This window comes from Silurus aristotelis, assembly GCF_946808225.1.
Source record: "Silurus aristotelis genome assembly, chromosome: 7".
Lineage (NCBI taxonomy): Eukaryota > Metazoa > Chordata > Actinopteri > Siluriformes > Siluridae > Silurus > Silurus aristotelis.
Genome location: NC_139580.1, coordinates 25920295 through 25944382, shown reverse-complemented (window position 1 = coordinate 25944382; position 24088 = coordinate 25920295). Strand labels below are relative to the sequence as shown.

At 39.1% G+C, this 24088-nt stretch overlaps 1 protein-coding gene across 4 annotated transcripts in view; it reads right to left on the bottom strand.

The window, feature by feature from the left end:
* kcnc1b (potassium voltage-gated channel, Shaw-related subfamily, member 1b) overlaps positions 1 to 23789 on the bottom strand; it is a 28097-nt gene extending 4308 nt beyond the window's left edge. Inside the window, exons 1-4 of one of the 4 annotated variants that reach the window (XM_083546346.1) lie at positions 21262 to 23789; positions 20518 to 21171; positions 4095 to 5028; positions 373 to 546 (exon numbers count right to left, since the gene is read on the bottom strand). In XM_083546346.1, coding sequence (XP_083402472.1) covers positions 373 to 546; positions 4095 to 5028; positions 20518 to 21129 — 1720 coding nt within the window. In that variant the 5' untranslated portion in view covers positions 21130 to 21171; positions 21262 to 23789. Of the gene's footprint in view, positions 1 to 372; positions 547 to 4094; positions 5029 to 20517 lie in introns of all 4 variants that reach the window. The other 3 variants (XM_083546344.1, XM_083546345.1, XM_083546343.1) reach the window with 3 other exon arrangements.
* Between the last annotated feature and the right edge of the window lie 299 nt (positions 23790 to 24088).

Here is a 24088-nt window from a genome sequence, read left to right as displayed (position 1 = left end):
ACAATGAGGACCTCCTTGAAGCGTTAGTGTTATACATTCAAAACCCTAGAAGTTCATAAGAGTGAACTGTAATCTGTGCCATGTCTTTTCCACACCTCATACATGTGAGGTCAGAGAAGAGAAATGCAAATGTGCTTGTAGAATCGTTATATGTCTTTCCTCTTACTACTACACCTCACACTCCCAAGCTCTGAGCAAAGTCTGAAGATCTGAAGGCCTAGACTCCGTAAGGAGACTACTAGCTAGTTAATCTCACTGCAGTTTAAAAAAAAAAGGCGTCTTTGAATGACAGCTGCTCCATTTCACAGTAAGCACCCTTGCATGCTCATTATTAATCTAGGCACGATCAACAGGGACAGGCCGGTTACGTACCCTTTCTGACTCTTGCCCCTATGTGATTGCCCCGATCTGCAGAGGTGAGCAGGAAACAGGGTCTCTCGTGGTCTACAGGGCTGAAAACTTCCTCAGGTGATACAGCCTGGTCGATATGGGGACAGTCTTCGTTGGCCAGGGCCGCTTTAGACGGCTCTCCGTTCACTTTAAAATCTGCAAGTACAAACACAGGACACTTTCACAAGTCGCACATGGACACATTTCATTTAATCGCGTACGCTAAGGTACGGCTTACAGACAAGAAGGTCAAATTAAGCTTAATGTACGACTCAATTCTACGTTTCTTGGAAATGAAAATGAACTTTAAATGGTGTTGATTGCTTCAAATCCGGTCTGTTTTATTCGGAACCTACAGTAGGATCCAACAGTCTTAAGACCACACTGAAAGTTAAACATCTCATATAATGATATGTGAAGGTCAGTGGTGGATGCGTAGCTACACTTTACTGAAGTATTACTTCAGTACATTTCAAAGTCAAATATCGTACTTTTAACTCAACTAAATTTTGCGAAATCACTCGTTCCTTTTTTAATTATCAGCAGATAAAAATGTAAGCGGTCAAACACACACAATCCACCAATCAGTTTCGAGCACGTGCTCTATTTTGAACTCGTTTTGATTGGCGCTCGGTGTATCTACTTATCACCAACATACAGTTCAGCATCAGTTCAACAGCAAACAGAACATTTTGAGAGGAATAAATAATGGAAGAAACTTCGGACTCGAACTCGCCCAAACACCTGTGGCCTCATTTGCATGATTGAATTTTTTTCAAGTAGTTGAAAATAATGTTTTAGGCTCATGATCATTTGAATAGATTTCCATCAGTGTTTTACTCATTTATATATATTGGTGTGTTAAGAGTCACATTAAGAGTCTTTTCACCTAAACTGAGTTGAAGAGTTGTGAAAAAAATTATAAGAGGAACATTAAAGATTTTCCCTACTTTACGAACTTTCGCGGATACGAACAATCCTGTGCTCTAAGTGAAATTTGTTCGCCGTCAAAAGAATTTAAAACGGAGGAGAGTCGCGGCCAGCTAGTCGTCGACCGTAACGAGTGTACACGATGCGCACTGGACTCTGGCAAATTAGGTTTTTTAAGTGAATTTTTTTTATATACAGTGGAACCTCGGAGCTCGCGGCCTCAGCGCTCGCGACCTCGCATGCTCGCGACTTTTATTCCGACCGGCGACTCTCATTCAGATCGGCTCGTGAGCTGATCAAAACGCTAGTTTTAACATTTCTAATCAATGTTTATCTCATTAAAATTGTCTAAAAAATGCTTTCAAACTATTTTTATTATGTATTATTATACTGTACTTCTCTACTGCATACTTTACTGTACCTGTACTTTATTTTTTTTAATTAGGCATTGTAATTGCTGTTAATTTACATAAAGTATTGTTAAAATAGTCTAATAATTAAGTGTTATGGAGTAAAATAGTGTTATTTACTCATTTAAATCGATTTCGTATAGTGTTCTTTGGGTTTTTACTGGGTTGGAAGGGGCGTATCAAAAGGTCGCGAAAATTCGGAACTCGCGACCGGTCTTGGTCCCTAACCCTCTCGAGCTCCGAGGTTCCACTGTATATATATATATATATTTTTTTTTTATTACTTAATACAAAATAGTGTATGCAGTATTCGATTATTTCGATTTGTTTTATTTTATTTTATTGTTTTTTTTTATAGTATTTATAGCTTACATCATTAGGAGATATGCGTAGTCAATAACGGACACAGTAACAACTTACGAACAAATTCATGGTACGAACGGTCATTCATGAGGTGGGGGGCATCTGTATAGTAATATTAAATCATAGTACTTTGGATACTTAAGTATATTTGAAGACAAATACTTTATAGTACGCAAGTGAAAGTTTAAAGGGAGCACTTTTACTTTTACTGGAGTCATATTTTACCTTGTGTATCTTTAACTCAACTACTACTTGTGTACAGTACTTCGTCCACCATTGTCGGGGTACCTTTTTAAATGTAAGCAAATGTGTGATACTGGTTATGTGATCTGCTTTGAACAAAATTCAACACTCTTTTCCTCATGCCTAATCCCTTCTACTGAAACATGTGATCATGCGTCGCTCGGATGGATTTGATCAAACATGGATCGGTTTTGCACAAAAACAAAAAAGGGGTCTTGTTGAACGCTGAGAAGCTCTGAAATTCATATGGCTATTTAAAAGATTCCTCTTTTCACTCAAGTTGTTGTCAGTAATATAATTTAAAGTGAAATGGAAGAATTGACACTGGTGCTCTCAGACTTTCGGAGTTCACCATAGTAAGGGATCTGCTGCAATTTGCAATTGTATGGCCTGTAGGATGTTATAAACTCAGATGGTTATGATTTCAAGACATAAATAGTCATAGCAATTTCAAGCTCTAACACCAGAGGCATCATTTGCTCAGTATGATTTGACAGAAGTGGAAAGATACATGCAGTGAAATATAGGCCAAAGAATGAATGACACAAATAATTGTCATAATAAAGAATTATAGACTTTAGGCTTTCATTAATTAATTAATTTAATATTTTAAGGTGAATAAATGTTATAATATTTGCTTTATTCTATAATATATAAATATGAAATACAAGTGAGTAAGTTGTTTCTTTCAGAAGCTTTAACTAACCAATTCTACCTGCTATCCATGAGGATACACAATATGAACAAAAGTCTGTTCACACCTGACCACTAAATGCTTCACCAGATTTTGGAGTGTGCTTGTGGAGATTTGTGCTCATTCAGCCACAAGGGTATTAATAAATTCAGGTGCTTTTGGGGAGTGGAAGCTCAGTAGTTAAGCTGCTGGAATAATGATTGGAAGGTCTGGGGTTCAAGCCCTGATTTTGCCAAGCTGCCACTTTTTGGCCCTTAGACGAGTCCCTTAACCCTCTGTGTTCCAGGGGCTCTGTATCATGGCTGACAATGCACTCTGGTCTCAGGTTCTAAACAAGCTGGGATATGCGAAGAAAGTAATTTCATTGTGCTGTAATGTACATGTGACAAATTAGGGCTATTCAATTCTTCCACTGATGCATCGAGGCCTGGGGTGCAGTCAGCATTCTAACTTTCGCCTAAGTTGTAAAGCATATGTTCATGGAGTTTGCTTTGTGCACAGGGACATTGTCATGCTGGAACAGGTTTGGGTCTCCTAGTTCAAGTGAAGGCAAAATGTAATGCTTCCACATCCACAGACGTCCTATACAATTGTGTGCCTCAAACTTTGTAGTAACAGTTAAGGGAAGAACCACCAAAGGATGTGAATGTCAGGTTTTCCGATACTGTTGTCCATATAGTGCTTATAAATCAAATCCTACATTGCTGGGTTATGATCTAAAATATTCCTGAAAATGACATGAGAGCTCACATAGAGCCAGGTTGACCCAATGTTAAATTTTTTTTTTTACAAATGTAATCAGAATGTAATTTTTTTTTATTATATTGTTATTAATATTAATTACACTGATGATTCATTATTTATAATGATTAAAAAATATAATAAACAAAACTTTTTTTTTCCTATTTGAATAACAATCTAAATAAATGTAATAATATTCAGTTTATTTGTTGTGGTGCAAAACTAATCATTATTATCATTATTATTTTAATCATTATTAATGTACCCACTGCCTGGCAAACTCAGTGGTTTTTGTGAAAGAGGAATGGTATTGGATGTCCTACCTTGGTATCTGATCTCAGAGACTTCTTCCTGGGCCAGAGGGCAGGAATCACTGTGAGTGCTTGGTCTTGGTGAGTTAATGGCTGACTTACAGTAGTTGGGAGACCCCAGCTGAGGTGCCCGTGGGATATGCTTGTTCTTTTTTTTCGGTAGTTTTTGCTTCGCCATCGCCAAAGAATAATACATGCCGAAGTTGTTGACAATCACCGGCACGGGCATGGCAATGGTCAGCACTCCAGCCAGAGCACATAGCGCCCCCACCAACATGCCTGACGTCGTCTGAGGACACATGTCCCCGTAGCCAAGGGTCGTCATGGTGACCACAGCCCACCAAAAACCAATGGGGATGTTCTTGAACTGCGTGTGATCGCTGGCACGGGGATCGTTTGGGTTGGCTCCGATACGTTCCGCGTAGTAAATCATGGTGGCGAATATTAGGACGCCGAGGGCCAGGAAGATGATGAGGAGGATGAATTCGTTGGTGCTGGCACGAAGTGTGTGGCCCAGCACTCGCAGGCCGACGAAGTGGCGCGTAAGTTTGAAGATGCGCAAAATCCGGACGAATCGCACAACGCGGAGGAATCCGAGCACGTCTTTCGCAGCTTTGGAGGACAAACCGCTCAGGCCTACTTCCAGGTAGAAAGGCAGGATGGCCACAAAATCAATGATGTTGAGGGCATTTTTGATAAACTTGAGTTTGTCTGGACAAAAAGTGATTCGTATTAAAAACTCAAAAGTGAACCAGATCACACAAACACCCTCGATGTATGTGAGCTGCACCATGGTCTCGGTTTCCGGGTAAACACGCACCACGGTTTTATTGTTCACTATTTCGATTTCTGTGCGATTGATGATGGGGTTAAAGGCCTCGTGGGTCTCCAGACAAAATGTAGTGATGGACACCAGGATGAAGAATAGTGATGCAAAAGCCACCCACTGTGTGAAAGAGAGAAGAAAGAAATTACCAAAAGTGTATTTTTATCAGTAAGTGTGTGTGTGTGTGTGTGTGTGTGTGTGTGAGTGTGTGTGTGTGTGTGTGTGTGTGTGTGTGTGTGTGAGTAGGGGACAGAGGTCTGAATGAATATCCATGGAATCAATTACATAAAAATTTAGGGAGTCACTGCAATAGGCTTCCTTACAGACAATTCCCAGCTTATTTCATACATCACTTCCAGTTGTGTTGCACTCATTTCATTGAGTACAGGTTATCAGCTGCATGTTGAATGTTTGCTTTCTCATTCAGGTCCTCAAATCCACTTCATACTCTGCGAACTGCAAAGAGGTCAATAGAGTAAAAGGACAAAATGCACCATAATAGTAATACTAATTGCCACTAAACAGCCGTTTCAGCAAAATCCTTTTGAAGGAGTTCAAAAGGATAATGTTGCTGCTTCAGTTTCTCTATGAGTCACACAATACTGCCTTGTCAACAGGAGGGTGTCACCTAAGCCGTCCTCCTTCTACCGCTGCTGCTGAAGCTCAAGGTCACTACTCGAGCTCAAGGACAGCAGAGAAATTGGTGCCAGTCCAGCTCTCTGGGCTAATTTTATCTGTACGCCCCTCTCACTAGAGACTGCAGGCTGCTTTAGCAAGGTCAACAAGGGCACATTGATTCATCCTGGAGGATGGATAATCAGCTCTGTATGGCTTTAACCCCTCATACACTGAAACATGAGAGGAGTCCAGGTTCGGATGGATGTAGCTTTTTGGAGAGGACACAGAAAAAGGTGCTGGACAACTGGCCAGGAGCAAGAGAAAAGTGGGTTACACATTATGAGAACAAAATACTTTGGCCTGAATACAATAAATAATAGATGATGCTTTAGAGTGGACCTCAGAAGTCAAAATATTTAAAATCAATTTATGAGTCATCACACTTCAGGTGTCTAAAACTCGTTTTTTTTTTTTTTTATTGTTTATTATTTTAAATTAAAACCAGAATGCAGTAAAAATAGGCCACAAATCGAAAACAACCATTTGTAAAGACAGCTATTGGTACTTAAGCATTACAAGTGTGTCTGGGAGGTACAGAAGCCCTGCTATGTGTTATTGTTTGTTCTCAATGTTGATACCATAGATAGATAGATAGATAGATGGATGGATGGATGGATGGATGGATGGATGGATGGATGGATGGATGGATGGATGGATGGATGGATGGATGGATGGATGGATGGATGGATGGATGGATGGATGGATGGATGGATGGATGGATAGATAGATAGATAGATAGATAGATAGATAGATAGATAGATAGATAGATAGATAGATAGATAGATAGATAGATAGAAATAAATTAGTCGATCCTTTTTATTAAGGAGTGGAAAAAAACTTAGCACACAGCAAGCCACCAATCAGGGTCGAGCGTGCACTCTGTTTTGAACTTGTTTTGACTGGCGCTCGGTGTATCTACTTATCACCAACATACAGTTCAGCTTCAGTTCAACAGCAAGCAGAACATTTTGAGAGGAATAAATGATGGAAGAAACTCCTGACTCGAACTCGCCACAACACCTGTGACCTTTTTTTGCACAATTTTTTCATCAATCGGTGTTTGCCTCATTAATATTATTCTATTAATATATTGGTGTGCTGACAGTAACATTAGAGTCTAAAACTGTGTCATAAACTGAGTTGATTAAGTAAAGAGCCTTGTAACAAAAATTATAATAAGAACATTATAGCCATAATAAATGATAGTACTTTGGATACTTAAATACATTTGGCAAATACTTTTGTACTTTTACTCAAATGAAAGTTTAAAGGGAGCACTTTTACTGGAGCAATATTTTGCCATGTGTATCGCTAGAAAAAAGTCCCTAAACCTACTGGGACAAAGTTTTATCAAGAATGTGATAAAAAAAAAATTTTAATTATATGATTCTGTTGCTTTACTGGATCTCCAGTGTTTCTATTTTACCTGGCTGATCAAAATAACAAAGCATTTCTTTGTAAAGCAGCATGAAACATTTACACCATCACTATTATCAAGCTTTAACAAAGAATGCCAATAACCCCTTCTCAATTTATCCCATTTAAATAAAGTCTTAAGTACCGTATTTTCCGGACTATAAGCCGATACTTTTTTCTCACGCTTTGAACCCCGCGGCTTAAACAATGAAGCGGATAATTTATGGATTTTTCCTGGGTTTTTCCCGGTTTCACGAGCTTCAAGCTAAAAAACTGAACCCCATAACATTTAACCAATGAAATTGCAGAACGGGTTCAGGTGAACCAATGAAACTCTTTTTATTAAATCAGATGCGCTCCCACTGAATCGGGCCGAACCACATCATAAATATGGATGATGTTCCTCTGAAGTTTGACCTGCCGCTCACTCAGGCGGTCTACAGGAAATGCGAATCATTCGTCACGCTGAAAACAACCGGGCATGAAAACACACACTTCACCTGTGTTCTGAGCTGCACGGCATCGGGAGAAAAGCTTCACCGATGGTGATTTTTAAACGCACGACGATGCCAAAAGATAAACTCCCGAGAAAGATTGTTGTGAAAGGAACGAGGAAGACAGTGAACAATGACTTTCTTGGTAGGCTACTGTTTAGATACAAGCCGTGTAACAGACACTGTCTTTCGTTAAAGCCTGTGTAAAGTTTATTAGTTTCTGTGCGGCTTATAGATAGGTGCGGCTTATTTATGTTCAAAATAAAAATCTTTTGAAAATTCAGTGGGTGTGGCTTATATTTGGGTGCGCTTTATAGTCTGTCAATTACGGTAGTCGTTCATTCATCTTAACTAAATTCTTTATACTGGCCAGGGTCACAATGGACCTGGAGCCAATCCCAGGAACACTAGGTGTTAAATGGAAATACACCCTGTATGGGAGGTTACTCCATCACAGGGTATCACACACTCTTTCACACCTAGTGGCAATGTAGTTAAACCAATAGGGATTTTTACATGTTTTTGGAAGGTACAGTACGTGGAAACAGGAGAATGTTAGGATAACTTGTGGATGCACAAAGAGCATGAAAAAACTCTAAACAGACAGTAACCTGAGCTCAAGGTCAAACCAGGACCCTAGAGCTGTGAAGTTGTAGACCAGTAGTAATTTGTACAAGACTTTTCTCAAAATAAAAGGGAATATGCAGTCAATCAGATTTAAGAAATGATTATTTTTAGTTTATGTACGGGATCATCACAGCTAGATTACACGATTTGAATGCACATCTCACAAGGTGAACCCACCTTGCCTTTGCAGAAAGAGAGATAGAAGTCATGTATATCAGTGTCAAGTCTCTAATAATACCCTGTGGGTGTTAATTCATTGTGCACTTTCCTGTTACAGATTGCTTAGTTACATGACATGTAAAAATATATTTTGCTCATTAAGGTCATCAACAATTCTTTTTATAAAAATAGCTGTCACACTTTGTATATACAAACCCGATTCCCAAAAATTGGGACACTGTGTAAAATCTAAGAGAAGAATGCGATGGTTTTCAAATCTCTTAAATCCATATTCTATTCACAATAATAAATAATAAAAATAAAATCCATATCAAATTTTTAAACTGTACTGAACTGAATATATACCATTTTAAGACAAAAATAAGGTCATTTTGAATTTGAAGGCTGCAACACATAAAAGTTGGGACAGGGCCATGTTTACCACTGTGTAGCATCACGTCTTCTGTCCGTTTACATCTGAGAACTGAGGAGACAGGATACAGGATTATAGCTGCTCAACAGTTCTGGTTGTCCTTTGTTGTGTTTTTTATTTTCATCATGCGCCAAATAGTTTCAAATGATGAAAGGTCTAGATTGCCGGCAGCCTGATGAAGTATGTACTTTGTATTGTCTTCCTCAAATAGGCAACACCATCCCTGAAAAGACGTTTTCTGTATGGAAGCATATGTTGATCTGAAAACCTGTGTTTACCGTTTCGCATTGATGGAGCCTTTGTAAATGTGCAAGCTGCCAATTCCACAATAATGCACTCCCATACCATCAGAGATGTGGCTTTTTGAACAAGCCAGATGGTCCCTATCCTCTTTAGTACAGAGGATGTGGTGTCCACGGTTTCCAAAAAGAAATACAAATTTCGATTTGTCTGACCACAGAACAGTTTTCCACTTTGCCTTAGAACATTTTAAATTAGCTTTGGTCCAGAGAGGATGGCAGCATTTCTGGATCATATTCAAGCATGCCTTCTTCTTTGTATGATAGAGATTTAATCCGCATTTGTGGATATGTTTACAGATAATGATTTCAGGGGTGTTCATGAGTTGGAATAGGGGTTTAAAATATAACTGCATGTTAATATGCTTACACTTGTTTAAAAGGCATTTATTTAATCACGTATTAAATCTAGGCATTTATTTAGAACAGTGATCAAACTGATCGGTACTACCTGCAGATTCAAAGGTTTAAACGCACACCTTCCAGCCAATCAGAGTTAGACAGACTATGGAAAAACTGAAGTGAATTAAATTTATTTTCCAAACATGATTTCATTGTCTATACTAATCGATTTAAACCGGTATCTAATCTACTCGTTAATATGAGGTAGTGTGTGTTTTCGTGTGTGTGTGTGTGTGTGTGTGTGTGTGTGTGTGTGTGTGTATGATTAATTCACTCAGAATAAACATGATCTGATTATGTTATAAAATCTCAGCCAGTGACTGGAAGGAATGACTGTACTGTAGTTCTAATTAAACTGGATCAAACTATGTATGGAAATGATGGTACAGCCGGTAATGCTGCTGCCTCGCAATGCCAAGATCCTGCAGCTCAGTCATAATTGAGATAACTGTAAGTCTCTCTGGATAAGTGTGTCTGCCAAATGCCATAAATGTAACGAAAAATGTAAAAGCCAAAAGTGTTCTGTTGTTCTTACAGTTTTTCTCAGTTGCCTTGAAGCATTGGTCAGATCAGAAATGAAACTTTTAAAACTCCTTGTTCAACCTCAAATTGCGAATGCTTTGGTGCATTCAATAAATCGATTGTGTACAATTGTTTGAGGTTTCCTAAATGATCAGTTGATTATGTTCATGTTGAACAAAATATATTATACTGGTGTCACGAAATTAGTTTTAACCCCCAAAACATCAAGGCATCAGTTCATTGTATAAGTCATTGAATCCAAAATGGTTAAACCAGTTGTCATCATCTGTCAAGCTTAAATTTCCATTAAACTTTTTTTGTTGGTAAATGTTTCTTGAATATATGAATTGTGCAGATGAATCTTAAATGTCACTAATGAAGGAGAGTGTACTGCATTAGATCAACCAATGATCAACTAGTTCTCTAAAACAGGTCAAAGGTGAATCTCGTGAACCTTCAATTGGTGAGCGTATACAGACAGAGCAAAACACAGAATTACCATTTTTAAAAATGGATGAACAACCAAGAAAAGAATGTACACTTGTATAGTACAGTCAAAGTGTGAATAAATAAATTTTTGCTGCTGAAATTCATAGATGCCAAACAGAAGAAATTCAGCCTTGTGCATTTTCAATCATTGTACTGTGATCCAAACCGTAATTTAGATCAGAAAATACAGAAAATGTGCGCCATCATACTGACAACAAGACTAAACGCGACTTTTCATCTTGTTTGTGAACAATGACAGAAGGACTTGTTATTCTGAGGCTAATGATCTGACAAAAATACTTACTTTTTCGACAGTTGAACTAAGGATTTAAAAAAAATACAGGCTTTTGCAAGAAATCCAATGTATTGTGCTTCTTAATCCTGCACTTACTGGTTTGCAAATATTAAGGATGATTTGAGAAACGCTCCAAAGCAACTGAGAAAAACTGTATTGGAATCCTCTAGACATAATATGCCACCAATAAAAGACTCACATTGACCATTAGAGTACATTACAGGTATAGACGTTAATACTGCTGCCTCGCAATGCCGAGATCCTTCCGCTTGGTCCTTAGGGGCCTTAGGGTGAAATCATTTAGGCAATGCGCTCATGTCACTCGAATGATTCAGGTGAATCGAGTGCACACATCTAAATGATGTCAAATCGAATTAATATTTTTGTGTGTACTTTATATTCGTAGAAGCAACTAAAGTTGTGCAATTGGTCAATTCTATTAGATCGTAATTGCCAACTAAAAGGCGGGCGTTGGATATTTATTTAATTATGTATTAACATTTAACGGAACATGCAAACATTTACACAGCTTTTCTCCTAAAAGCTAAGCACTGCTCTCTTCGAATGCAATTACATATTATATTGCATCTCACTCAAGTCTCTTTCTATCTCTCTCTCTCTCTCTCTCTCTCTCTGTATCTATCTATCTCTCTCTCTACAGGTGCTTTATATTTGGGTCACGCGCTACTTAATCAAAGAGACAAAATTCCTTGGATGTGTTTTGTTGGTCATTTGTGGGCATCGAGCTGCTTTGTTTGAGGCGGTGAGAAAACCTGCATACACACACAAATTCATGAAAAGGACCTTTTCATTTATCATTAGGATCACCTTCTTCTGTTTACTGGTGCGGCAAGCCTGCATTTGCTCCGAGACCGAATGAGCTCGACTGTGTAAGGCGGCACTGTGCCTCAGCTGTGGAACCGAATAGCCAGAGAGGAAACTGCATTAGATTTGAAAAGGGGAGGGGGAGAAAAAAAAAAAAACATGGAGTCCAAAATCAGGAGGAATGGGGAGGGGAATAAAATGATGTGGAGGACAGGGAAGATGATGGCTTTTTAATAAGTGGGGGGAAAAAAAAGGTGGAGGAGCAATCAGCTTGGGGGGGTTGGGGGACCTCAAAGGATGGCACGTGATTGAATATGTCAGAGCAGGAGGGGTTTGTGAAAATGGAAGATGGAACGCAGAATTGTGCTATCTTTGGAAGTCAATGAAGGGAACACTAATGATAGGAGCAGAATTAATGAGGGAGATTTAAAAGATGGAGAAATGGAGAGCATTTCCGAGACAGAAGACAAAACTCAGGATTGATCGCCTTTACACATATTCAAGCAGATATCCGGAGCTCAGCATAGCGGAGTAACCACACAGACCATATAAATGCTTTTAATAATTGATTTTCGTAAGAACAAAGTCTCTTAATCACAGTGGGAATGAACAGAGTCCAGCGTTCAATCTTAGGAGCCAATGAGAAAGATCTTTGGCTTGGATATACATTTGAGAATTTAAGTTTTGACCCCCCTGAAGCAATGCTCAGTCATCTGTAAATGTGTTTGAGTTATGTAATAGATCAAAATTGGACTTGCATTGAAATGTATGTGTGTGTGTGTGTGTGTGTGTGTGTGTGTGTGTGTGTGGTCTTAAAAGCACTTAGTGATCTCACCTTACCTAATCTTGCCTCACAATCTAATTCATCTCAGTGTGAGACACGAAATATTTGATCATCCATGTCTGGGCTGCCATGTGATAGCTCTCTGTGCTCTTTGGCCTGCTGTGCCACAGCACTGACCTCACCAGGTGTTACCATAATGCGCTGTGCTCTGATGAATTACAAAGCACGGTCGCTCAGGCGTTTTTTTTCCGAGATACTCGACCAATGGACTGATGCGAAATACGAAAGCAATCATACCTGCTTACCTTAATTTCTGCTACGGACACAATGACGATCCGTGTAGAGTGCTTTCGTTCTCATTATGAAAATAGGAAACTGAGAGTAGGGCTTTTTCTTTCACTATTAGAAACAAAATATTGACTTGTTTGGAATTGTTTTTACTGTACATATTTCATCACAGTTTGGAAACCCAATATACATGAATCCAAGCACAGAAAAAAATGCCCACTGCAGTACATTTCAGCATAAACAAAGTCAATTTATTGATACAAGTAGGCTATTCTATACATGTTCTTCCCTGGTTGATGATGGGCACTATGGAATGTCATAATAGAATAAAATAAAATAGAATAACTGTTTGTTTGTTTTTTTCTTTCAAATTATCATCTTGTCATTTTCTAACAGCACTAACAGCAATCTTTAATCCACCTTTGTAATTACTAATACACATCTTGGTTGTGAAAATGGTAAACGGCGCACAAAGAGCTGTTTATGGGCCTAATATACCTATTGAAAAAACAATAAAAGCCATTGTATTGGTTTCCACTACAAATTCTATTACAATCCATCAGCTGTTAGTTATGCTAGTTATCATCAAATCATTGCAGAAACCTACTGAAATCTGGACCTGACGTTCTGATGGTCCCCATTGGTGTTCATTAGATACCAACATGTGACCTATAAGTGCTCACCTACAAGCTCAGTGGATAAGGTACTGTATTGGACTTCTGATCGGAAGGTCATAGGATCAAATCTCAGTACCGCAAAGCTGCTGGGTTCTTAAGCAAGGCCCTTAACCCCTAATTGCTCAGCTGAGATTACTGTGAGTCGCTCTAAATAAAGGCATCTGAACACATAGCATAAATGTAATATAAAATGTAAAACTGTGTGAAAGCATTCTATTGGTCCTCAGTAGTATCCAAGACACAGGAACCATTAGAGTTTACTGTAATTTGGTAATTATTTTACAAATTGCTGTAACTTAATTACAGTTCAAACAGAGCAATTCACAGTACCGTAATGTATAAACTATACATTGCGTATACATGTATGTGGCAGTGGGCAAGTGGATGAGCCCCGGTTCATTAGTGGAGGGTGGAGCATATGATGTGACATTTGCCTGCAATGCGAAAACTATTGCTGTTATCATTAGAAGTTCTAAATGATTCTGTATCGAAGGGTTATGTCTGTCGCTTTCTTTAAAAATAATTGTTTGTAAAACCAAAACTGCTTAATTTTTTGTTTCTTGTCATTGTAGTAAAAAGAAGGAAGTCCAACCAATCTCAGGAGGAGGTTTCTCTTAGTAAAAAGCAAAATAAGATCTATAGATCAAAAGACTATTAAAACTTTTGCCCCACCAGACCACAACTATAGAGTCTCAGAAAACCCAATCCAGCTGCGCTAGTCCTGTTCACACTTGAGGTAAAAAAAATAAATAAAAAAATCACAATGATGAGTAACCATCACATGGGTCATCAAAACTTGCATTTGTTCAGTGATGTTTGAAAAACAGGGCGTAGGTCTTGGGCTGACTTTGTGCTGTTAATGCTGAATACTGTTTATGCCCTCAGCACACACACAAACACACACCCTCACACACAAACCAGCAGGGCAGGCTAATAAATGACATGTGGGAGGATAATTACTGAGAAAGAGAGTCTGGACAGGACTAAACTCAGCCTACAGCTCAATCAAACATCTTCTCAACACAAACATTTACAGCTAGCCCAACCATGTCCAAATGGATTTTTATATTTATATTTACATTTGAAAAAATATCTTGAAGTGTTACGAGGAAGTTAAAATATAGCTTTCAGTCACAAAAAAAAGCTGACATCAGAAAACCTTCAGACATATCAAATTCCAGGCTTGCTGTCAGTGGCAATCCAACAGCTGGACATGCTTATTGACAGGAAAACTTAGAGGAAAATGGCCAGACTGGTCATGTTACGGCTGACAGGATGCCTGCAGTAACTAATTTCAACTGTGGTGAACAGAAAAGCATTTCAGAACACAACTTTGAGGCAGAGAAGCTGAGACAGGAGAGTGCTTCAGGTTCTACTGCTGTTAGCAAAGACCAGGAATCCAAGTCTCCATGGACTGAGGAATCTGTGAACCTACTTTAACTTGCCATGTGCTTGTCATGTCCGTCCTGATGTCCTGCACCCCCCCCAAACCAGCAGTCCTATCAGACGACATCTCCAGGATGCTACATAGCATTTGACTGGTAAGACATCATGCAATTCACAATTATGATAGCAGTTGTACAACAAACTAAATAGTTACAAGGACACACGTAGCCCACTTTATAGAATTCATGTCTACTCTCCGTGTAGTAAGATCAAGGAATAAATACACAAGATCCACAAATAATCTTATTGCGGTTAAAACTGTCAAATAAGCAAACACCAAAAAGTTCTAAAGTTAAAATGTCAAATAAGCAAACACCAAAAAGTTCTAAAGCTTGGACTTCTAAACATTAGATCACTTGCATCCAAAGCACTCATTGTAAATAAGATTATAAAAAAAAACAATCCTGATGCTCTCAAGACGGATGATGGAGCAATCTAAATGATTACATGGGTCTAAACGAGTCTACACCATCATGATATGTTTATAAGCATGAACTCCATCACACTGGTCATGGGGGTGGTAAGCAACCATTTATAGTGCCCTTCTTCTTGTTAGTCAAAGATTAGGATTCGGGTTTAAATCATTTGAAGTGCTTGTTCTTAATGTTGTACTTTTTAAGAAAAACAAAGAAAACCAACTAACGTTTTTGACTTGGTAGGACTATTGTTCCAGCCACTAAGGACAGATTCACAAATACCTGCCCTATCTGTGATCTATGATCTTGACTAAATGGCCAACAACATAGACACTATCTTTACATTAGACACTGTTGCCCCCATTCGATTAAAAAAGGTCAAGAGAGCAGTCTGTAATCTAAAAAGAAAATAGAGAAAAACTAAATTAAAGGAAACAGACAGAGACAAAGAAAATATGCTCAGCTAAAGACTGGCACTAAACACTGCTAAATTTATAGAAACAACCAAAACAATCCCAGGTTCCTTTTTAGTACAGTGGCTAAATTAACAACAAATCAGATATCTGAAAAGAGCATTTCATCACAGTTTAGTAGTGAGGAGTTTATGAATTTCTTCACTAAAACAATTTATAAGAAAAAGTATAAGAAACACAGGTCCAACCTCTGACAGCATCTCATGATCCAGTCTCACCCAAAGCTCCACAATTACTAATACACTGCTTTACAAGTATAGGACAGGAAGAGCTGTATGATATTATCACCAAAGCCAAATAATCAAAGTGTCTGTTAGATCCCATTCCAACTAAACAACTGAAAGAAGTATTACATACAGCTGTTGAGCCTCTTCTCAATATAAGTTATTATTAACTCGCTACCTTTGGGTCATGTCCCTAAACCCCTAAAGTTATTAAGTTATTAAGCCCCTCATTAAGAAACCTAATTTGGATCCAAACAAACTATCAAATTACAAACCAATTTCAGTTTATGTCTAAGATTTTAGAAAATATTTTGTCTGCCCAGTTATGGTTCTTCTTACATCGAAACAATAGCTATGGTTTCAGTCAGGTTTCAGGCCTTATCATAGCACAGACACTCTGCTAGTTAAAATCACAAATTATATGTTTTTAGCTTCAGACCAAGGCTACATCTTTCTGGTAGTTTTTGCTATATCTTAGTGCTGCATTCAACACTATAGATCATAACTTTCTCCTAGATCGCTTACAGAATTACATTGGCATTCCAGGACACTCATTAATCTGGTTTAAATCCTACCTGTCTGATCGTTACCATTTTGTAGCTTTAAATGGAGAGCTATCCAGGTTAATGCAAGTAAATAATGGAGTGCCCCAAGGTTCAGTTCTAGGACCCCTCCTTTTCACAGTATACATGCTTCCGTTGGGAAATGTGATTAGTATTTGCAAATGATTAGCATGGTATTAGTTTCCATTGTCATGCCGATGATACCCAGCTATATATCTCGGTTAACTGAGTGTGTTAAAGAATTTAAAGATTAGATGACGCATAATTTTCTATTATTAAATTCTGATAAGACAGAGATTTTGTTCATTGGCCCAGAAACCAATACACAGAAGTGCCAGCAATTCAACTGGTTGTACTGTAACTCTTTATTTAACAGTAAAAGACCTGGTAGTTATTTTATACAGCAGCTTTTGAAAATCATATCAAAAACAGGCTTTTTCCAGTTTAGAAATATTGCTAAGAAACATATTGTCTATATCTCATGCAGAGAATCTTGTCCAGGCAATCATGTCCTCCAGACTGGACTATTGTAATGCATTGCTAGGTGGGTGTCCTGCATCATTAATAAACAAGCTACAGTTAGTCCAGAATGCAGCAGCCAGAGTTCTCACAAGGTCGAGAAAATATGACCATATAACTCCAATCGTATCATCCATACATTGGCTACCTGTTAAGTTTCGAATCGACTATAAGCTTGCTACTTAGTTACAAGGCTTACTTACTGAATTTGTTCGGCTCCCATGTATCTCTCCAGTCTTCTAACATGCAACAATCCTTCACGCTCCTTGAGATTTCAAAACTCTGGACTTCTAGTAGTTACTAGAATAGGAAAGTTCACTAAAGGCGGTAGAACATTCTTACATTTAACTCCTAAACTTTGGAACAGGCTTGCTGTGAGTGTTTCGGGGCTCAGACACACTTTCCCAGTTTAAGTGCAGGTTAAAGAGTGTATCTTTTTAGTGAGTTCTAAACATAACTCATATCACATATCATAACCTTGTGCTCCAGTACATCTGATCACATGCACATTATCAACTTGTGCTTGTAAATATTATTAACAGCAGCTACACTATTCCTCTTCACCGCTTCTCTTTCTCTTTCTCTCGCCCCGATTCTGGCATTCTGAGGTTGTGCCAGCTCCAGTCGTGTCTCACCTCATGATAATATAAATCTTCAAAGAAGTAGATGCCCGCAAATACCCTGAACCAACTAGAGACGTACCAGTGCCATCTGGATCCAATGTAGACTGTAGAGTTTAAACATTGAACCTCTTTGAATGTTTAAAGGCTGAGGCATGGAGAAGCTGGTGTTGGCTCTATGATGATCTCAAATGTTGAACTATTTTATAGGTTGCTCAGTTGTCTCCTGGTTCCATAACCTCAACTGACTGTATAAGACTGTAGAAAGGATTAATAATCACAATCTTGATGGGTTCCTCTTTTGAGTCTGGTTCCTCTCAAGGTTTCTTTCTCATAACATCTAAGGGAGTTTTTCCTTGCTACAGTCTCCCCAGGCTGCACATCAGGGATAAACACACATCATTCACCTTAATTCTTAAATTCTGTAAAGCTGCTTTGAGACAATGTCCATTGTGAAAAGTGCTATAGAAATAAACTTCAACTGAACTAAAAAATTCAGGCTGGTGGTGGAAGAACAAGATAATGGTGTGGAGAATGTTTTCTTGGTGCACGTTAGGCATCTATAACCAACTGAGCGTTCTTTGAATAGCACGGCATATCTATGTACTATTACTGACCAAATGCATTCCCAAATATATGGCCACAATTTACCCATTTTATAATGACGTATTCTGAATAGAAAATCTGCAATGTCACAAAGCAGAACGTCATCTCAAGCTAGTTCCATTAAAATTTCTGTGAAGTCAGCGCACTTCATTGGCATCTCTAATGACTTACATGTAAAAAGAATCTCATAATTACTTGATGCAATCATTACAACATGGACCAAAACCTCAAAAGCAATGTTTGCAAAATTATATGTAGTCAGTCCTGCCTACTGTGATGTTCCTTATAAACTGACCCTTGGTTTACCGATGCTGCTTTACAGTTCCAGTGTCCCCAATTTGACCCTGAGCTCAGGTTCTTCTCTGTGTGGAGATCTTACCCTGTTCCTTGGTGGAATTCTTTCAGGTTCTATAATTCCCTTAGACCTTCCTGCCTGAGGCAGAAGAGGTTTGAGTGGATTAACAATAGCACCAGTAACCATTGCAGCCTTTAGGGGATCTCCTGAATCCATTTTTTTTCTTCCCTGATCTCCTGATTGCCCCTAATGAGTCTCACACCTCACCGGAGGCGTCCCTCTGAGGCTTCCATTCTTTAAGTAGAGATAAAAAGATACATTGATGGTGATTGCAGCAAGTAATTGAGTTGTCAAGTGATAATGTAATTAAGATCTACAGTTTGATGGAGAGAGACTAAAAATAACTGGCACACAATTGAATTGGCTTGGGAAAAACATCCTAAAAAAAGACCCTAAAGCAATAATACAGATGCCCACAGCAGATTCCAATGAAAAGAAGCAACATGTTAGCAGCATGATTGTGCATTTGATAGCTCTGACTCTCCTAGCTCATCCCTTATACTCCCATATCACTGAATTGTAAGGAGTGTTGTGAAAAATACAGTAATTTGAGGCTTTGTATTGATGAGGGATGCATATTATATCTAGACGTCATAAATCATCATCAGAAGTATCATTAGAATACTAGTGGTTGCTTTAGATTGTACACTTCATCATTCTTGGCGCTGGGATCAGCAGCTCCAGCAGCTCTCAGCCATGGCAGACATACAGTCCAGCCTTTCTCGCAGCAGTGGAGCAGGACAACCCTGGTCACAGCCAAATTAATAAAACATCTCCTTTCAGCTTAGCATCCTTTCGCTTTTTCAGGAGCAGATGCAAACAGCCTTTGTTTCTTTCCTTACACACTGGCTTTACTATATGCAGAATTGAGCTGGCTCATTTTTTGGGTCTGGAAACCTGCCATCTTGTGCCTTTTCTGTGCCAGACCTTCAGGTCAGAGTAAACCTATTTCACCTGACCTGTTTTAACCTACCTGGCAAAATGTGTGTAAAAGCTGTGATCACATTCAGACCTATTTAGAAGCTTACAGGCCACATAGTGAGAGTGCTGCTGGGTTAATAGTAAGAAGAGTGGTTGGAATAGGGCCAGTCCTATCTTTTTGTGTGAGTGTGTGTGCGTGTGTGTGTGTGGTGTGTGTGTGTGTGTGTGTGTGTGTGTGTGTGTGTGTGTGTGTGTGTGTGTTTGTAATTCTTCATGGGTGAAGTTTATTGGACATCAAAATAAATCACAGGCTCTGTGACAAGCAAGAACGTGCCTTGTCTTCACAATTATAAACATCGCAGGACATATTTACAATGTTTTAAGCAACATGCAGTGTCTTTACAGCACATAGAAAACAGGAATGCTGACATGACTGACAGTCGGCAAGAACGAGCAGGAGGGAATTACTCTGAATTGCTTATTAAGAACTCATTGAGAAGTAAATTGGAAGATGACCTTTCAGTCGTGAGTTATTATTATGGTGTTTTAATATGTACATGATGTCACCCAGGTCTTTTCAGGTTTCAGTAGGCACAAGAGGGTGAAATATTGATGGTTTCTGCTTCAAGGTCATTCAGTGGGCTGGTAAAGTGAGAGCTGGAGAAGTTGCCTGAGCAACAGCATTAATGATGTTCTGAGGAACACGTAGTGTCCTTCACTGCTTTTTTATTTCTCAGTCGAGATATATACATGTTTTATATATATATATATATATATATATATATATATATATATATATACATATATATATATATATATATATATATATATATATATATATATATATATATATATATATATATATATATATATATAACATTTTGATGTATTCGGAATAATAATAATAATAATAATAATAATAATAATAATGATAATAATAATGATAATAATAATAATAATAATAATAATAATAATAATAGTAATAATAATATAAATAACAATAATAATAATAATAATAATAATAATAATAATAATAATAATAATAGGTGCACTTTAGCAAGCCTGGGTCCTCACTTACCCGCGCGTATTTGGACGAATACGGGTCCTCGAAAAGCGCCCACATCTTCTTCTGCAATCGGCTCCAGCTTCCCGAGCGGCTCTCCGGCGAGTCTCCGTGCGCCAGGCGCCGCGTCATTTCCGCCCCCTCGTCCCCTTCGGCCGGCGCGTCGTGCGTACCGCCGTCGGCCTCCGTGTCGTCGTGCGCGACGCCGCCGCCGCCGCCGCTGCCGCTGCCGCCGCCTTCGAGCAGCGCGCCACCGCCGAAACTGACCAGCGCCTCCTCAGCCTCGCGGTGCTGCCGGTAGGTCATCCAGCAGCACGGCTCCACGTCTGTCTCGTCGATACCCCAGAAGGCGAGCTCCTCCTCGTACAGCGGACCGCACACATCCGCCGGACAGTGCAGTTTGCCCGTGCGGTAGTAGTTGAGGATGTGCGCGAAGACGCCCGGGTGCCGGTCGAAGAAGAACTCACCCGCCGTCGCGTCGTAGTCGAAGTGACTCGCGGCGTCGGGCTCGGCGAGCCACGAGAGGCGCGTGCCGGGCAGCGTGCGCAGCGTGCCACGGTACGTCTGGTGCTTGATGCCGCCCACGTTGATCACAACACGGTCCTTCTCGTCGCCGTGATGGCCCATCTCGACGTTCTGGGCATTATCTGCCACCTACCTCGGGCATGGCTAGAGGGAAATAGGACTGGGAGTGAGGGGAAATGCCAACAGCCAGACACGCATCTACAGACCTTTCCAAAGCAAACAAAACGCACGAACCTTAGAAAGACTAAAGCGTCTAAAGTGCAGATTTAACTGGAACAGATTCTAACTGGACGATGTTGACAATGAGAATGAGAACCTCTACCGTGGTGCCCCGTGTTGTTCGGTAAACGGAGGCGGCGCAAAGAGCGCGTTTACTCGCAGGCGCCGCGCATCGCTGCCCGCTCCCACTGGATCGGCACAAGGTGACCGGAGCAGCGCTGCCGTCGCGCCTTCATCTTCGTCGTTAGCCGCGGTGCTCCTCTTCCTTTGCGAGAGCAGGGGGGGTCCCTCGGCCACCGACGATAACGAGAGTAGATTAGGAGCCGCTCCTCATCCTAAGAGCACGTATAATGAAAATGTTGATGTGAAACAATAAATCGGCGCGTTCACGCGTTCACAGCGCACGCACGCATGCACGCACGCACCGACGCGCCTTCGGCATGGTCGAACGCCGCGAGTCACGTGAACGAGGATTTGAGGCTAGACGCGAGAAATCTGGAGAGAGAAATCCTTCGTCTACTGAACAGTCAGCTTTGTGTAAATTGCGTGTGTTTATCTTCTTGAGGACCAGATCAAATGTCCCTACAAGGACTACAATTTAAGTTTGGACCTTGTAATGACAATTTGGTTAAAAGAAAACAACAACAATAATAATAAAAAGAACTCTTTCTTGCTTCACGTGGTTCAAAATCAAATACAAACCAAAACCAAACTACTGCTATGGTTGAATAGTTTTTTTAGGAACTCTCATGTTTGACTTCTGGCCAAAAAATTGTCTCTGTCCATCATACCTATGTGTGTTTTTCCTCGAGCTGTTACCACATAGATAATACACAATTGTAGAGAAACACAAAGTGGACTGTATGATGCAGTATTACGATTTCTTTCATTACACCTAAGAATCCAAAACCTTTTCCAGCATGACATGCCCCCAAGCACAAAGTGAGTTCATGAAGGCATTGTTTGCCAAATTCGGAGTGGAAGATCCCTGATTGAAACCCTTTAAACACAAATTGTTCTGGTTCACACCAGTCGTCATTACACATCAGTACCTGACACCATTTATCATAAATGTTCTGCTATAAACGGTCATTCAGTAAAACCCAGATGAGGATGTGGTTCCCTCTTGAGTCTGGTTCCTCTCAAGATTTCTTCCTTATGCCATCTCGGGGTGATTTTCCTTGCCACAGTCGCCACGGGCTCACTCATCAGAGACAAACTTAATTATAAAGAACATATTCACTTTTAATCACCACATTATCTGTGTAAAGCTGCTTTGAGACAATGTTCATTGTTAAAAGCGCTATACAAATAAAAATTAATTGAATTGAATAAATACCCACACCAACATTTAGTGGAAAGTACATAAAAGAGCTGAGGTTATTTTAACATAAAATTGGGAATAAATCTGTAAGAAGATGATCAACAAGTGCATATGAGTGTGATGATCAGGTGTCCAAATGCGTTTTCCTATGTTGCTGTCCATGGTACTGATTTAATTAGTGCTGATGCAAAAAATCAGTGGTTCTTTCAATAGACTTTCATTCCCAAAGCATGAAGCAAAAAATTAAGTTAGTTTTATTCATTCTGGCATATGAGTTAATGTTAGTGTATTGTCTGTACTGGTTTTGGACCACCTGGTATTAGTGTGGAGATTCTCCGCTGAGCGCAGACTTAGCTACTGGTAATCACTCTCCAGTGTCAAAACTGGGGACAATAAAAATAATTGACATTATGAACGGAATGCTTGTGGAGAAACAAAGACCATATTGGTGTACAAATCTGCTCTTTAATAGGTTTAATGTTTGTTTATCTGAGATACATATAGAGGCACGTTTATTAATCACTTTAATATGCTTTTTCCTCTTTTTCATGCTGTACATTACATAACCTTCCAGATTATACATACATGAAACCTATACAGACCAAAAATAAGTGAGTGCAGAAATGCAACCCGACCAGGTTTTTATTTTATTTTTGTGTATACAGTTAACTTATTATGGTGTTAATTTGAGTCTCTTAATAAGCAACTTTAGACCACTTCTTTTACTCACACTATTTGCAAACGCAGAGTAAACACCAGGTGCCATTAGCACATACACAATGAAGTACTATGTGATTTCTAAGCTGCTGATGACCGTGGCACCCTGATGACCTGGGAAAATGGCCCACAAATAGCTTCTTTGGGTACAAAATCATTATTCCCTCCAGGTAGTGTATCCTAATAGCACAGGGAGCATAAGCTTTCTTGTAATGTCAAAACTTACTGGCTATAAAGCAATCATTCACCATTGCAATAAATATTAAAGTGTCAAGAAATCTTTACACAATTTTGACACTCTATTATAACAACTGCACCAGGTGCTTTTCCGGAGGAGTGGAAGTTATAACAGCAAAAAAAGGGACTGCATCTGGTATGGGAAACTTAACAAGCAAATATAAATGTAATGTAAAGTTAGGTGTCCCCAAACCTTTGGCTTTATAATATATTGTATATACACTGTACATGACCATGCTAAAAGAATTAGCACTGTTTTATTAAAATACCACTTTTATACATTTTATGACTTTTGCATTCTTCTTTTTTTTTTTTTTTGCAAATATTACGCATTCTAACTAAAACTACATGTTACACAAAAATTTTTCTATGACAGTAAAGAAGGTAGGATATTACATAATAAGTATTTGGTGCAAAACAAAAGCAAGGTTCACAGTCAGTCTCAGACAGAAGATCTGTGTGAGGTTCTCTATGATCTCTGTTCTATACAATTACACTCCACAATATTTAAAACCATATAAACAATTTTCTTATTTTTCTCATTTATTTTACATTTATGGAAGG